A 16,646-nucleotide genomic window follows, 5' to 3' on the forward strand; every position below is an offset into this window, starting at 1 on the left:
ATGATAACATAAGATGAAAAATATCATAAACAAAAAAAAGTTTAAAGTAGAAAATAAAACTTATGTGCTTCGTTAAGAGCAGTATTACTAAAAATGGTTTGGATTAAAATTAATTATTTTAGAATGAATTGATTGTTTCCAAAATATTATTAAAAGTTATTATAGATTTTAAAAAGTTTTAAATTTTATTATATTTTTTTCTTTGATCAGTCCGTTGAATACATTTTTATTATTATTTTTAACAAAATATTTTATTATTTTTATTCTACGAATGGGTTTTTACATGTTTTATTTATTCATTTATTCATATAATATTTTTATTTTAAAATATTTTATTATCATTTTAAAATATTTTCTTTTTTTATCATTGTGAGGTTCTAACATGTTTCTACTTTTAAGACACGAATAAAAAAATGCATACTTTTATAAATTTCAAGAAAACAAAATTAGATATTAAATTATATGGTCTAATTTTTTTAAGACCGGTATCCTTTTCCAAATTACAACATTTATTTTCTTTTATATTCTAACTATTTGAAGCAAATTGTTCTTCCATTGTTATTGATTGTTGTTTTTCTAATAAAGTAATATAGTGAATAATATAATTAATTCAAACTTTATTAACTTTTAAAACATGATAATATTAATTTTGAAAAACAATTAACAAAAATACCGATTTGTATTATGAATTCATTAAGTTTTCAATGATATATAGAATTTGTGATTATCATTTTTAAATATATTCACTTATAGTTGCTACCATCTTAATAAACTTGATGTCGAAACGTTTACCAATAATATTTTTCTAAACGTTAATCGTAAGTTTTCTTTATACACTTTGAAAAAATGCCTCTAATAAACCATACACTTTTTATATGTGTTCAACAAATAATCCCTTCAAATATATCATTCATAAAATCTGATAAACATATTTGACAAATGATCTTATTGATAAATTTATAACAATATTATAATAAGTTGAGTATATATGCACTGACAAACTTTTCATTTTTTTCATTAAATATAAAACCATAAAAAATATTTTCCTTGTTTCTTTTCACCAATAATTACTCTATAATTTAATATTTTACATTATAAAAACTATAAACATAGGATTTGATAAAAATAAAATAAAATTCAATCACTACAATAAAATCACCAAATAGAAACCAAAATAATTAGTTACAATAGTTACTAAATTAGATACCACTTTAAAAACTAAAAAAAAATTGGTTTCTAAATTAGTATTTATTATTGTTAAATAGCTTCTAGATTGGTATCTAATTAGCAACCAAAGTTTTAACTACCAATTATTTATATTCTAAATTTAGTAACAAAAATTTTGGTTACTAATTAGATGCCAATTTAAAAATCATATAACAATAATAGAAAATAATTTAGAAACCAAAAATTTATTTAGTTCCTAAAATGGTCTCTAATTTAATCACTATAGCAAATAATTATTTTTAGTCTCTAAAATTAGTTTTTATAACGAAGTGTCTTTCAATTACTACTCTATATTTTCATGTTTTACATTTTATAAATTCAAGATTCAAGAAAGTATTTTTAGAACACTAATATGACTAATCACTTCTTTAATAATTATTTTAATAGTTAAAATGAAAAAAAAAACTAAAATATGGATATAAACTTAGGTATATTTTATGTGATTGAACATATTTTTTAATTAATAGTTGAAGATTTATTGATTTTTAAATTTAGAAATTCTAGAATTAACACTACAACAAAAAAATCACGAAGTATAAATTAATTTTAGAGACAAAAAATAATTAATTGTTATAGTGACTAAATTTGAGACCATGTTAGAGACTAATTTTTTATTTATTTCTAAATTAATTTATATTATTGTTAAATACCTAATTAATTAAAAACTTTGGTATATAATTAGATAACAATTTAAAAACCATGTAATAATAAAAACTAATTTAGAAACCAAATTTTGTTAATTTCTAAAATTGTATATAATTTAGTTAATATAACAACTAATTATTTTTATCTCTAAAATAGATTTTTTTCATAATTTTCTTATACGATAAAAAAAACTCAATCATATATTTTTCGTGTTTTTTTATAAATTCTTATATTATTGTTAAAGTTGATATCTCACTTAGATTTTGAAACTTAAAGAAAAAATAATCATTTGTAACCATATAAAAAAATATGAAATGTTTGGATAAAAACTCATATATTCCTTCATTCTTATTTATAATGTTTAGAAATTTATTTATTTTTTACGAGATTTCAAATTCACAATGTGAAATATAAAAAACTATGAAATAAAAAATGATTTAAAATAATTTTAGTTTATATGACAGATTTAACATAATTAGAGGCTAAGACATGATATTTAAAGTTTGTTGGGTGGCTTAATTTGGAAAGGAGCATAGGTCCTACAAGAACCCTACCAACCGAACCCTGTCGATGGAGCTTTGTCGCTTCTTTTTAATCTTCTCATCTTTTTCCAAAGGGTCCATCCATATTCAAGTGCAACACAACCCATTATTTCACTCTTTATGTCTCATGCTTTACACCCACCCATTATTTCCATTTTTTATTATGTCATTTTTAAATTAAATTGTTGGAATTATATATAAAAATAAATTGCTTTCTAAAACGTCTTTTATTTAGTTATTCTTATAAAAAATATCCATTAATGTAAGCTTTTTCAAAATTACTCAAAAGTAATAAAAAATATTTTATATTCTGACATTTTTCAAGCATTTAAACCAAGAACATTCAGATTTTTAAAATAATAATATTTTCTTGACCCTCGTCAAATCAATAGTCAGCAACTTAAATATTATTATTTAGATTCAAAAGCTTATGATTATGTCTGAACTCATGATGTAAAGACAGTGCCTCCAAATAGAAAGTGTTGTACTTCTTTGAATACACGATTAATAACTTGCGTGCGATGATTTTTTAAAAACGGTGTTACGGTTGGAATAAAATAATGTATAAATTTATTATTTTGCATACTATTATTTAATTAAGTTTATTTTGATCTTAATTATTTTTATTGTTAATTTTGAATTATGAATTATAGTAATATTACATATGTAATATACATAGAGAAGACGATTTATTGAGTAGATAATTTATTCAATATTTAAACCAGACTATTATTTGACTATTTCACTAATTAATTAAGAAGTTAACAAGAAGAGAAAGATAGAGATAAAAACATATTATGTTTGTACTTCCTGTTTACATGATCTAAAAACAACTCTTCTTGTATATTAGTTATATCCTCTATTTTATTTGCAGCCAAGATCTGAACCAATTACATATCATGTTTTCTTCTTTTTGTATGGGACATGATTTTTGTTTTTTTTTTTTTACGAATAATCAGAGAGGTTCTCAGGATGTGTTTGGTTTCTTACTTTAAAACTGTTTTTAATTTTTTAAATGCAACTAAATAAGTTGTTCAGAGTGCTGGTAATAGTTTATGTATGCACATTACAAGAAGTAATGTATGAACAAATAGAATATCAATACTAATAAATATATAGTGAACAAAAATATAAGAAGTACTTATTTATTTCTTACTTCTTTTGTTTAATAATACTTTTTTTCATGTGATGATAAATGATTGTTGTTACTTGAAGTGTCAGCCTAGTTCAGATCTTAAGTTGTATAGTAATATTTAACATGAAAACTTTTATTTAAAAAAAATATAAAAAATACTTATTTGTTCAGGTTAGACTATCAATTCATAATTTATCAGTTTAGGATTTATCTAATTTTCTCACGAACTTTCTTTCTTCATATTTTTATAAATAATTCACTTTTAATTCTATTTTTAATATTTATATATTTTTTTTATTTATAATTATTTGGTTTTGTCTTTATATGGAAGATTGAGGGTTAATTATATTGTGATTTCACACTAAATTTTGAAATTTCTCTTTAATAAATTTTTGTTCTTAAAATCTCTAATAAATTGTGTTAGAAAGTCTTATTTTTTTTATTTTGATTAATATGTTTAATTCTAATTAATCTCTTGTTTATTTAATTCAAAAGATAAATATAAATGTTTTACGAGTAAACGCTTAGAGACACACGTACACTTGCTTGATTAATTTCGATTCTCTATGAAAATTAAAATGATGATATCTTAAAAATTTTATGATGAATTCACTATTAGATAAACTTAAAGCGTCCATCTATTTTCTTTATTAACTTTTAAGTGTTTATTTTTTATTTTCTGTTAAAAATATTAACCCATTTTTTCATTTATTGTTTTTCTCTGGTTGCTTTTAGATGAATTTTGAATAATAGTGATTTATTATATTTATTCTTGAATTAGTTGAAAAACCATTTTGATCGACTATATCTACTGTATTATTATATTGTCAGTGTTAGACAGACAATTAAAATCACATTTTATTTAATTATAAAACAATTAAAATCACTTAATTTAATTATAAAACGATTAAAATCACATTTAATTTAATTTAATTGTAAAACAATTGCAATCGGTCATGAACTTCTCAGAAAAAATTATATATGATATGAGACATAATAACAATTGTAAAAAAAATTTCTTATTTTAAGCATTCTCTTGTAAATTTAGTAAAAATAGTAATTTAAAAATTGAACTAATTAAAATACTTAATATTTAGGTTGTTAAAGGAACGAGACATAACTTTTTAACATTAAATATTTTCCATAGAAAATATCAACAGATTATTGTCTAACTTTTAAAACAACAAGAACATAAGGAATTTTTTTATAAGTGTTATTCTTGTCTATTTTCTTAAAAAATCCTTTAAATTTCATATTTAAGTATTGATATAACATTAATTTGTAACTATTATTTGAGATTTATAAAGATAAATCTTTAACATCACAAGTTATTCTTATAAATAAATTTCATGCACACAAGAAAATCACTCAATAAATAGAAACTAATTTTGACTGAAAATAATTAGTTGTTATAACGACTAAATTATAAACCATTTTAGAGACTAAAAAAATTATTGGTTTCTAAATTAGTTTTTATTATTGATAAATAATTTTTAAATTGGTATCTAATTAGCTATCAATGTTTTTGCTACCAAATTTAGAATCTAAATAATTGGTAGTTAAAACCTTAGTAGCTAATTAAATATCAATTTAGAAACTATTTAACAATAATAGAAAACAATTTAGAAACTAATAATTTTTTTAGTTGGTCTTTAATTTAGTTATTATAACAACTAATTATTTTTTTATCTAAAATTGATTTTTATTTCATGATTTTTTTTAGTGTGAATATTTTCAAATGTCTTCAAGTATAAACTTGCTTCAAAAACTTCCAAGGAAAACCACTTTTCATATTCTTGAAAAAATATTAAAAACTAGAAGGATGTTGGCAAAAATATATAATTGCTAGCTTTATAATTTTGAAGAAAACAAATTGATCTAATTTAAATGTATTTAACACAAGTAAGATATATTATTCTTATTTAAATGTAGAAAAATCAATAAAAAAACTATCTAATATATTATTTTAACCAATTATATGAGAAATCTATATCCAAAACAAACTCCAGATAACTAATATCAGTTAAGACAATATATACATACTTATGGTTAATTAATTATGATATGAAATAATCAACTATTTGTCAATGCTTTAGTTGTGTAATTATAAGATAATTTATTTTGTTTTAACATAATCTATTATTATATTTTAAAACTTTTTGAAACTCTTTTAAAATTATTTAAAGTTCTAAAAAATAATTGAATGAATTTAACATGCATAAATTCAAAAAAAATTATGATTTTTTTATAAAAAAATATATATAAATATGGATCACTTTAGATGATCCAATCTTTATAAAAATAGAAAAATAAAAAGAATTAAAAACACATATATCTACATGCTCCTAACCCTTAGTAAAAACAATAGGCTATAATCCACGAGTATTATAATGTATGATTGACACTTGTACACAATGGAATGAATTTGACTTCCATACACTCAAAGGAACTAATACCAATGTATGATTTAGAAATGTTAACACGTGAATATACTTAAGTATTTATTGTTTTAAAACATTTTCGCTTTGTTTGGATTAAGAAATTGATTTAGAGAAATGAAATTTGAGGAGCAAAAGTGAAGTTGTTTGGATTAAGATAAATAGAGTGGAAAATGAAGATAAAATGTATAAAAGTTTGTGACTGATATGATGAATGTGATCTGTACCTGTATGGATGTTGGAGGCCAAGTAATCTTGATCCACGTCGATACACTCTTTACTTCTTCCTAGGTTCTCATATTCTTCACGTATCCTTTCTCCTTCGCGTGCCTCGGTCGGCCGGCGGGGTACCTGCGATTGCACTCCGACACTCAAGTCAGTGATGGTGCCTAAGCGAGAATTCTCCGATCTTATGAAAAACGTACCTCTTTTTTCCTCTCTCCTTCCTTTTTAGTAGGTTGACTTGGGCCTCTACCCTGTGGGCCCAGTGAACACTCATTACTTGCTAGGGACATGCTTAGTTGTCCCCGGGTCGTGCTTGATGGTTCCCTGAAAACCAGGGAGGTGATCTAGAAAACGTGTTTCGACTTAGTCAATGATTGTTGTAACTGCTCTTTTATTTCACGTATAACAACGTAGTGGATTTAATTGGATTTAATTATATTTATTCGATGTAAACCATTTGGTCGTCCGGTGCCGACCGATACATGATCGATTTTTTTTAATTGATAAAAAAAATAAGATTATAAATTTCCCCTTGTTTTTAAAAAGAATTGTAAAAGAAATATAATTTATTTATTTTTATATTTTAGATATTTATAATTAAAACATTGTTTCCAATAAATAAATTTCAAAACTATACAAATTATGTAATATTGTCAAAACACGAAAAATTGTCGGATATTAAACAGATTATGATACAATCCATATGAATAAATGGAATAAAAAATTAATATTAGAATAATGTCCAAAAAATAATAACAATCTAGTAAATTTATATCATTCAAAAGAGTTGCGAAAATCATTAAGTTGATTTTACAAAGTCATAATTTTTTTCATGGACCTTATCATAACATGTGATATTGAGCTTCATAGTCTTGTTTCACCACTAGGCTCATATTAATAAAATTGTACATAAATCCTTACTCAGATAAGCATTTACATAAACATGGATCATCATTCAATATCAACATGGATCCATAATTGATTATCAACAAAGTATTATATTCTAGAAAACACACATGATTATGAAATAAGATAACCGATTATTCTTTAATGTCCTACTTAAATAAAAATATAAAATAAATAAAATTATTAAATTATTTTAAATTTTAAATAAATAAACATGTTCGGTGCAATTATTAATTTAATCGACTTATACAACTCAATTTATATATTTTATGTAGTTTCTTTACTATTTCATCAACAAAATACTTTCATCTTCATAAGATTTAAGAAAGACTGATCATATATATCAAGCAAGTTAAGATTGTATTTATTGAATTAAAAGTTTGTCATTTTTTTAATATGATTAGTATAAATAAAATTTAATTGTGATACGAATAAAATGAACAATAAATAAAATAAAAAAATATTTACATATATTTATTAAAGTTTCCATGAAAATATTATATATGCACAAAAGTAAAACTTAATAATTATCAATAAACATACAAAGTAAGAGTTTACTTCAAGATAGTATTTGGTATACATAATAACTTTTTTTTTTCATAAAATGTTTTTGTTCTTGTGTGTGTTTGGTATATTATTTTAATTTATATTGTGCATCTTCTCTCTAGACATTAAATTATTATATTCAGAAAAGAACGCACTCTGATATGTGAGAGAGAGAGAGAGAGAGAGAGAGAGAGAGAGAGAGAGAGAGAGAGAGAGAGAGAGAGAGAGAGAGAGAGAGAGAGAGAGAGAGAGAGAGAGAGAGAGAGAGAGAGAGAGAGAGAGAGAGAGAGAGAGAGAGAGAGAGAGAGAGAGAGAGAGAGAGAGAGAGAGAGAGAGAGAGAGAGAGAGAGAGAGAGAGAGAGAGAGAGAGAGAGAGAGAGAGAGAGAGAGAGAGAGAGAGAGAGAGAGAGAGAGAGAGAGAGAGAGAGAGAGAGAGAGAGAGAGAGAGAGAGAGAGAGAGAGAGAGAGAGAGAGAGAGAGAGAGAGAGAGACACATATCAGAGTGCGTAGAGAGAGAGAGAGAGAAGGATTAAGGGTAATTAATTAAGGGACATGTGTGGGTGTAGATTATTAATGAAAGCTTATGTGATATTTGACACTTAACCTATTTGCTGGTCCACCTGAATCACCAAGCTTCAACTTTAATATTATTCTTATCTTTCCATAACTTTATTAAGTTTTGATTAAAAGTAAATAATTACGCAGCAGTATTGTATCTTAACTCACTTATTAACTATTTGCATAGTATTAGAAAAGAATTTTAACTCGACCTACGCCTTAAGAGAGTTGAACATGACACAATTGAAAAGTTTTAACTAGAATATATACTAAAAATGAAATATAATACTTTTAGGTATAATTTTTAAGTAGCACTGGAGGATTTTTTAATTAAGATATACTTCACAAGTATTTAAGCTAATTTTAAGTTTTTTTATTAGTTGAAAGTTTTTATTAATTATGTTAGTCGTGTTTCAAAAACAACCTTTTTTTTCTCCGACATTACTAGTAATTAGATATATAAAAGAAATTAGAAGTACTATTGTTTAAAAAAAAAAATCATAAAATAAAAATCAATTTTAGAAACAAAAATAATTAATTGTTATAATAACTAAATTAGAGATATTTTTTAGACTAACAAATTTTTTGATTTCTAAATTAGTTTCTATTATTGTTTAATGGTTTTTAAATTAGTATCTAATTAGCAATCAAGGTTTTAACTATTATTTAGATTCTAAATTTGGTAGCAAAAATCTTGATGGCTAATTAGATACTAATTTTGAAACTATTTAACAATAATAGAAACTAATTTAAAAACCATTTTTTTTAGTTTATAAGATGATCTCTAATTTAATTACTATAACAACTAATTATTTTTTATCTATAAAATTAGTTTCTATTTATATTTTTATTGTAGTGTGACATGATATTATAAATATTAGTTTATCTCACTTGAGATATAAACAAACTTTTAATAAATTGTTCATAATGGTTTATATTTGCTAGAATCAAAACTGGTAATTTTTTTAAAGAAAAATCAAAATAAAATAGAATGGATAAAAAAGATAATCAATTACAATTAGACATCACTTAATTGAATGCAGTAACCAAAAGTTGTTCATCCACTTAGTTTGACACTTTGTGTTTAAGAGGTGAGGTTTAATCTTGACCCGAATTTCCTACTTAAAAATATAACTTTATCATAAAATAAATAATTTAAAGTCACTAGAAATACTCCATTTTATATTTAATTTTTTTTTCTGATAAAAAAAAGTTAAAGGCACTACAGATAAAAATTTGGATTAAGTTAAATTAAAAAAAAAAACACACGATAACATTAAACCTGATTTATGTGTAGTGTATCACACTCTACATAAGTGGACAAATTTACAGTATATGCACTTTCATTGTATGAGCTAGCTTGGTTACACTTACTAGAGTTTTAGACGATTTGGTTTAATTGAAATCTCCTTCATATAATTTCAAGAGTCAAATATAGGATTGAGGTAGTATGTATAATACTATTATGATAAACAGAATTGTAACTGAGCAATTTGTAGATAACATTTGGTGTATTATTTACTTGTCTACAAATGGAACTAAATTATAATTTATTAAAGTTTTTTTTTTATTTCTCCTTACATTATGTTAATATTATTTTTTTGAAAAAGTATGTGTCATATAAATATTATATATATTTTTTTATTATTCGTAATTTGTTAAGGTATTGTGTTTTTTTTTTATAGTTCTAGAGGATTAAAAAAAGAAAATGTATTTATAGTGTTAGAGATTAATGTTTAGTAAGCTGTTTATCTCTTTGATTGTTTTTTAGATAAAGATTTGTTAATAACTTCTGGTGTTTAAAATAAATTGTGTAGTGAAGTCTTATATTTTTTTTATATAAAAATTGAGTCATTCTTAAAAGTAATTTATATTTAAATATTATTTGTTGTTAATAAAAAAATGATCCCTGTTCGAATACTAGTCACATACTTTCCGCTAAACTCTATAAAGGGTTTCTTTTGTGTGTCTTTCCGCAGTAAGAAAAAGCATCTTTAGCTTCTTCTATATAAATTATTAAAGCAGTCTATGTATATTGAAGAAGCAAGTTCGGGTTGGAAAAGGACCACTTATTTCTTAACCCACATTGCATTCCACTTACTCCCTTCCCTTGTAGTAAGAATAATGCAAACTACATATATAATGGGCAATTAGGTACAGTGCGTTATCACATCATCTGCACCATTTTACTGTATTTTAAGTATTTTCATACTTTGCTTAAGCAGACAACAAACCACACCCCCGGGTATATATATAGATAGATACACATATTTAGGGTTAATGTTATATCAGTGAAATTAACGTTGCCTTGATTTGCAATTAAGCAGGCATAGATCTTGAAGGGAATTGCGTGCGCCATGAGTAGAGGTGAAAGTTCTGGTGGTGGACAAAGCTCTTTGGGATATCTATTTGGGTCAGAAGAACAGCAAAATCAGCCTCAACCCACAGCAACAGTTCCATTACCACCCTATGGCGTTGAAATCGACAACACCATGCTCCCTCACGCTGTTAACCCTCCTAACACCCAACTTGTTGTCACAAACAACCGATCTCAAGGCCACCACTTGGGAAACATTGTAACTGTAAGCTAATCGCCATTTTTTTATCAACCTTCATAATCATCTTATACTTATTTCTTAGGAAATGTTACTTTAATAACTGTGTATATTGAAAGATATCAATTATTCTATTTCAGTAAAAAGTTATTTCTACTCTATTTCTTAATATCATTTTTCTGATATATATGTATGTGTGTGTTGCAGGATCGGCCATCAACAAAAGTCAAATCGGTACCCGGTGGTCATTCATCGCTTGGATACTTGTTTGGAGATAAGTGATATTTTCATTCTCCGACATTGATTGATAGTGCTGCTTCTGACAAGGAGAATCGATACTTATTGTGGTAGCGTGTATGTGTGGGGTTTGAGTGAATCGCTTATAATTTGATTTTAGAATGTAAAAAGAAATAAAAAAAAAACAAATCAAATAAGGATTAAGCTTCATCTTTCTTGTATAAGCAAGGATCAGGTTACTAATAATGTGGGTCATATGAGTGAAAAATAAACCAGTGTGTGCTTTGTGTGCTAGGTTAATCAGTTTGAATGGAATGTTAAATCTATAGTTGTAATTCAAACTGATAATAAACTTTGTATAATTTCATTTCAGTTTTTGTGGCTGATCTTCTAGCAAGCATCTTAATCATATTTATATTCAGTTGACACTGAACTTTTTTTAATTAAGAAAGCATTATAAAAACTAAAGCTAGAGAATCATTCGTCTATAGCTTTCCGATTCAATAGCAGACTGAATTTGCTTCCATTTTGTTTAGTTTCATGTCTTATAATGATGATGATCGGGGATTTGTTCTTATATGTTAGCCGATTAAGATATTCTTCTTCAGCGACAAACAACTTTATTAAGTGTTTTAATTAATAACATAGTTTATTCTTGTTCTTTACAAAATAAAGAATTAGAAGTTTCAAAAACTGTACTTTAGGTGAGGGTGTGTTTCTTCTTTCTTTAGATTTTCTCCCATATCATTTCAGAAAGAAAAATGGTTTACTGGAAACACTCTCACACAATTTCTCTCGTATGGAAATGAGATAAGAGAGTTTAGTACATGTTTTTTCTGCATTTTTGTAGCATAGTGTAGAGAGAGATAGGAAGAAGATGGGGGTAGTGTTTTTCAGAAGTAAACATGCACTTCAGTTAGGTTTCATGTTCAAAGAAATATCTTCCTTGTCCTTTTTATTTCACTCTCAGAAATAGGAGAGAAGGAGGGGGAGAGTGCCAAGTAGAATCTAATTGCCCTGAATTTGTTTCCATTTACCTTGTTTTTCCCAGGGAATTTAGAAGATAGAAAAAAATTCTAATATAAAATTATAAACCCTTCTTTTTTAGCATTTAAGTCTCCCAAGATTCCTAATTCACTATCAACAAAATGTAATGTTCTTTTTTCCAGAGCCGAATTGTAATATATGCATGTTATGGTAATATGGTTAATAACTGTTTTGTTAGGGAGTTGCTCCAAAATTGTTCCTGAAAATGTCAAACATGTTCTTAATACTTATAAATGCATAATATAATGTACATATAATTTAACACTATAATTAAATTTACAATATTTATATCAGTGATTCATTTATTAAATATGGCCATGAAAATACTTAAGATTAAGATTATTGATAATGTAAAAAGTCTCAAACAACGTATGTAGTTATTATAAAAAAAATTGATCATTTTTGTCTTTCACAGTTTAAACCTTTTTTTCTATGTTTTTTTTCTTATAAAATTATCAGTGAGTGACTCTGTTCAGTATTATATAAGCATTTTACTAATACATGGCAATCTAAGAACAAACCCTGTAAACATTTTGGTATAGAAGAAAAATAAAAAAAGAAGTTGAATATTTTAAAAATAAAATAATATATATAATATTCTAAACATTCTTATCATGAAAATCTAAAAACATATTCTCCACTGCACTCTTTTAAAAATCACTTTAAATTTGAAATCACAATTTTTTTGTGATGTCTTAGTTTATATTTAATGAATATTGCTCATAATTTTACTAGTTTAATAATTATTTAACATTATTATAATTTTTTAATATTATCATTCAATCAAAATTCAGTACTGTTATGCTGTTTAGATAAACATTTTAAAAGTTATTGACCTTCGCATAATAAAACTGATTTATGCTTTCACAGCAAATAAGCCATGTTTTCATTAGATTAACGAAGGATTATGCAGTTCATTTCATGGAAGGGTGATCACATTGACTGTGCTTTAGTACATGTTATATATATATATATACCCTATATTACAGTGTCAACATTATTTGCTTCCTAATTTTTCATCAATTTGTTGAACATGAAAATAAAGACTGAAACATGCAATAGCTGGCTTGGTGTGTGATTGTTTAACAGAAAATTAATTGAGTCATAATTATAACTTTATGTTGTGTGGTTTAGACTTGGTCCAAGTTCAAATAAAACGAAACTAAGAGCAAGTTATGGCCATGAATGGACCAAGGTTTGAGGAAAAAGATGAAAGAAGGAAAGATTGCACGTGAACTAGGCTGCATATCATGTCATTGTGATAAATAGTAGACAAGTAGTGCAGTGGGCAATGTCTGTTCAGGAATATGTTCGGTTGGGACAGTTCGGTCTCATATTACCACTGTGTCTTCTCCCACTTGTCGGCCTTCCTAACAAATCATTAATTCACAATTAGTAAAGAAGATTAATCAATGCTTCAAAACTTTCCTTTAATCTTGAGTTACACTTTTATTACTGTTAGTTTCTCCTGTGCATCTAACCCTTCTGATCTTCAATCAATATCAATAAGCTGAAACTTGTTTTGTATATCATTCATTCATCAGGGAATGGGATCTCTCAATGTTTAGAAAATCACAATAAGTACAGTTTTTTACTTTTTTACTCTTTATTGATTCATAAGCTTTTCATGGGTTTATGATCAGTTTTCTCATTCTCTTTCTCTTTTTCTCCTCCTCTTTGATATTCTATGGCATGATACCTGTACAGGAAAACGTTCTGCATAAACTTGAATATTTTTTCAGAGGATCTTTATCCTTCATCAAATTGATAAGAATCTTTATGTGGTTCTTCAGTTGTTGTTTGTAACTAAGCAAGGTGTATGACTTAAGTAGTTTTTTTGCCATATATAGTGCTTACGTGTTCGTTGTTGGATTTGATTGTTTCGTGGCATTTTAAGTTGGAGTCTGCTACGGGTTGGCTTTAGCATCACATCACATGATTATCGATCATTACAAATTTAGGAGCAATTTTTGTTTCTCTCATCATGAAATTTTCTTACTAACTTTAAATATTGTATGAATTGAACATTTCAAGTTTTTACATTTACAATTAGGTCGATTCCTCCATCCTAATTTCATACTAGTCTCTCATTTTTGTGTGTAAAAAGGTTTAACCTTCCTTAATTTAAGCTTCATTTTATTTAATTGATTTTTTGTTAATAAAAAAATAATTATAGGTTAAATTATGTGTTGATTAGCCACCGCATTGTAGTTATACTCATTAGTATTACAGTTAATTTCTTTAAATATTAGATAAAATTAAGGTAGAGGAACTAGTTTGTAAGTGAGAAAATTTTAATAAATACAATTTGCACAGTTAAAACCTAAAGTAGCAAAATCATACAATTGCGATACTTTAGATTGAAAGACTAAAATATAATTAAATAATAGTTCTTTAAAAAAGAATATAGTTATTTACTATTTTTAAATTAAATAATATACATTTGGTGAAGTAAAATAATTTAATGAAGTATTAAGAATCAGGTTGTTGAATTCTTTTATAAACACTTTAAACAAATAAAAAATAATAAAACCAACTTCCCCAAAAATTAAAGTAAATTTATAAACAAATCATTTTGTAAAAACTCTTTTATATTAAGGTATAAAAAAATTAATTTATGTACAAGCTATTTCTTAATATTAGAAAATTTTATTTAATTTTTTCTTGAAAAAACTTACAAAAAAATTTCCACAAGCAAATCCTAAATAATGCTATTGTTCTACTTACTAGCTTATTACATTAAAAGGCCTACAGGAACTTTGGTTTTAACAGTTGAATTAAGATTTAATATTTTTCCATTTTTAATCCCATAAAAAATATTATGTTTTGGAGTTTGTATTTAACATAATGACGCAATATAATCCATTTGCTAGGGCTTAAGAATTAATGTATAATAGGATAGAAAAACACATAATTTAAATATATATCAGAAAAACTAATAATTTTATTTATAAAAACGAATATTTTCAAAGTTTGGAAACATATTTATTAGACAAAAAAATAGTTAAAAAAATTATTTTAATGAATAATATATAAATAAATATGTTCCAAAGGAAGTATTCTTTAAAGTTTTACATTATACAATCATTAACACATAACACTAAATAATATATTCTATGATAGACTAAATTAAATAACATCTACCTTGAATGATACATATTTTAAGTAGATATAGGATTTTTATGACTACATATGTTTTTTAATATATGAGGTAGTGTCTGTTATGGAGTTCGAAACTTGGTGGACTTTTCCCAGTTGAGGGTTAAGGAATAAGAGACCACTTTAGAACCTTGTTTTGTTCTCACAGACGACGTTAATGTTCTGACTTCAAATCTGTTTAGATGACATCACTAAGGTCAATCACCGCATGTAATCAAAGTATTGTTCGCTTTGGAGCTCAGAGTTTCGTCACAGTCTTATCCTTAAAAGATGTCTTAGAGAATTAAGGAAAAAAAGTGTATATAAATTCTTCTAAACGATGTGAGGTTTTATTAGACATACCGAAACAAATCCTAGTAGAGGTCTAATGAAACGGATTCCCACTACTTAAAATAGCTTCCAAAAAGTCTAAGATAAAATGTTGAATAAAAAATATCAAAAGAAAAATACATTTCTTATATATCGTATCAACCTATTATGAAAAAACAAAAATAATCACATTACTAAGTAGATTATATTATCTTATCAAGAAAGTAAGATGAAATACACTAAATGTATTTTATTGTATAATGATTATTTTCTTTGTTATTAGCTTTTTGAAGACTCGTATATATACACTTATAAGCATGAAGAAATACGAGGATGCACTTACAAGCATGAAGAAATGTATAAGAATTGTTTATCTACCCGTCAATCTCTCTCTTATACTCAAGCTTTGCAAACTCCTCTATTATCATTTCTTTAAATGTTTTAGATAAGAAACCTTAACTCATTTCATTATTGTCAATACAAGACATTTTTGGTTGTAACCTTTTTTTTATTCTTTAACGGGAGTATTTACAAATCCTGAAAAAAGCTTCTATGAAAGTAATACTTAGATTAATTGTTTCGAGAAACAAATAAAAAAGAATAAAATTCGTCTTTGGTAGAACTTGGAGATTTCTAAGATTTCTAAAATTCGTCTTCGTTATATTAGAGGTATATCTTGTGCCATGAATCTCCATATCCAACATAATGAAACAAGTTTCATAAATTTGTACGGGTATTGCTAAGACTTCAAAGGGTACGAATCATGTGCAATATGTTGCAATTCCAAGGACTAGAGAAGATGACGGATTTTCCTTCCCAAATAATAGCTTAGCCATTGATAATAAAAATGTAGGTTCAGGACATATTCTTGACGGTTTAAAGGGAAGTGGCTGTTCATGCAAACAACCCAACGATGGACACTTCAATATTTCAATATGGAGTTTGAAAATAGTCTCGTTGGAAGAACAACATCGTTACTTCAAGTCTTAAGTATGGCAGGAATATAGAACTCTGGTATAGTCAACTAGCGTAGCCATGAAACAACAATGCACACTATATGTGTAAAAAGCCAGACATAATAGGTGTGAAACAAAGGGTGCCAGATCCAAACATTTAA

General features: G+C 25.6%; 1 protein-coding gene across 1 annotated transcript; it reads left to right on the top strand.

The window, feature by feature from the left end:
• The first annotated feature begins 10,228 nt into the window (after positions 1-10,228).
• On the top strand, positions 10,229-11,386 carry SP1L5 (SPIRAL1-like5). Its single transcript, XM_068613194.2, has 3 exons — positions 10,229-10,376; positions 10,550-10,804; positions 10,985-11,386. Exons 2-3 carry the CDS (start codon positions 10,580-10,582, stop codon positions 11,057-11,059), a joined length of 300 nt encoding a protein of 99 aa, XP_068469295.1. The 5' UTR covers positions 10,229-10,376; positions 10,550-10,579; the 3' UTR covers positions 11,060-11,386.
• Positions 11,387-16,646: the final 5,260 nt, after the last annotated feature.

Source organism: Phaseolus vulgaris, chromosome 2 (assembly GCF_051622355.1).
Source record: "Phaseolus vulgaris cultivar YP4 chromosome 2, ASM5162235v1, whole genome shotgun sequence".
Lineage (NCBI taxonomy): Eukaryota > Viridiplantae > Streptophyta > Magnoliopsida > Fabales > Fabaceae > Phaseolus > Phaseolus vulgaris.

Bases quoted from the DNA above. Each gene is read 5' to 3' on its own strand.
- SP1L5 (XM_068613194.2), top strand. From the start codon at position 10,580: ATGAGTAGAGGTGAAAGTTCTGGTGGTGGACAAAGCTCTTTGGGATAT. The intron at 10,805-10,984 runs GTAAGCTAATCG...TGTGTGTTGCAG, and splicing joins ACTTGGGAAACATTGTAACT to GATCGGCCATCAACAAAAGT.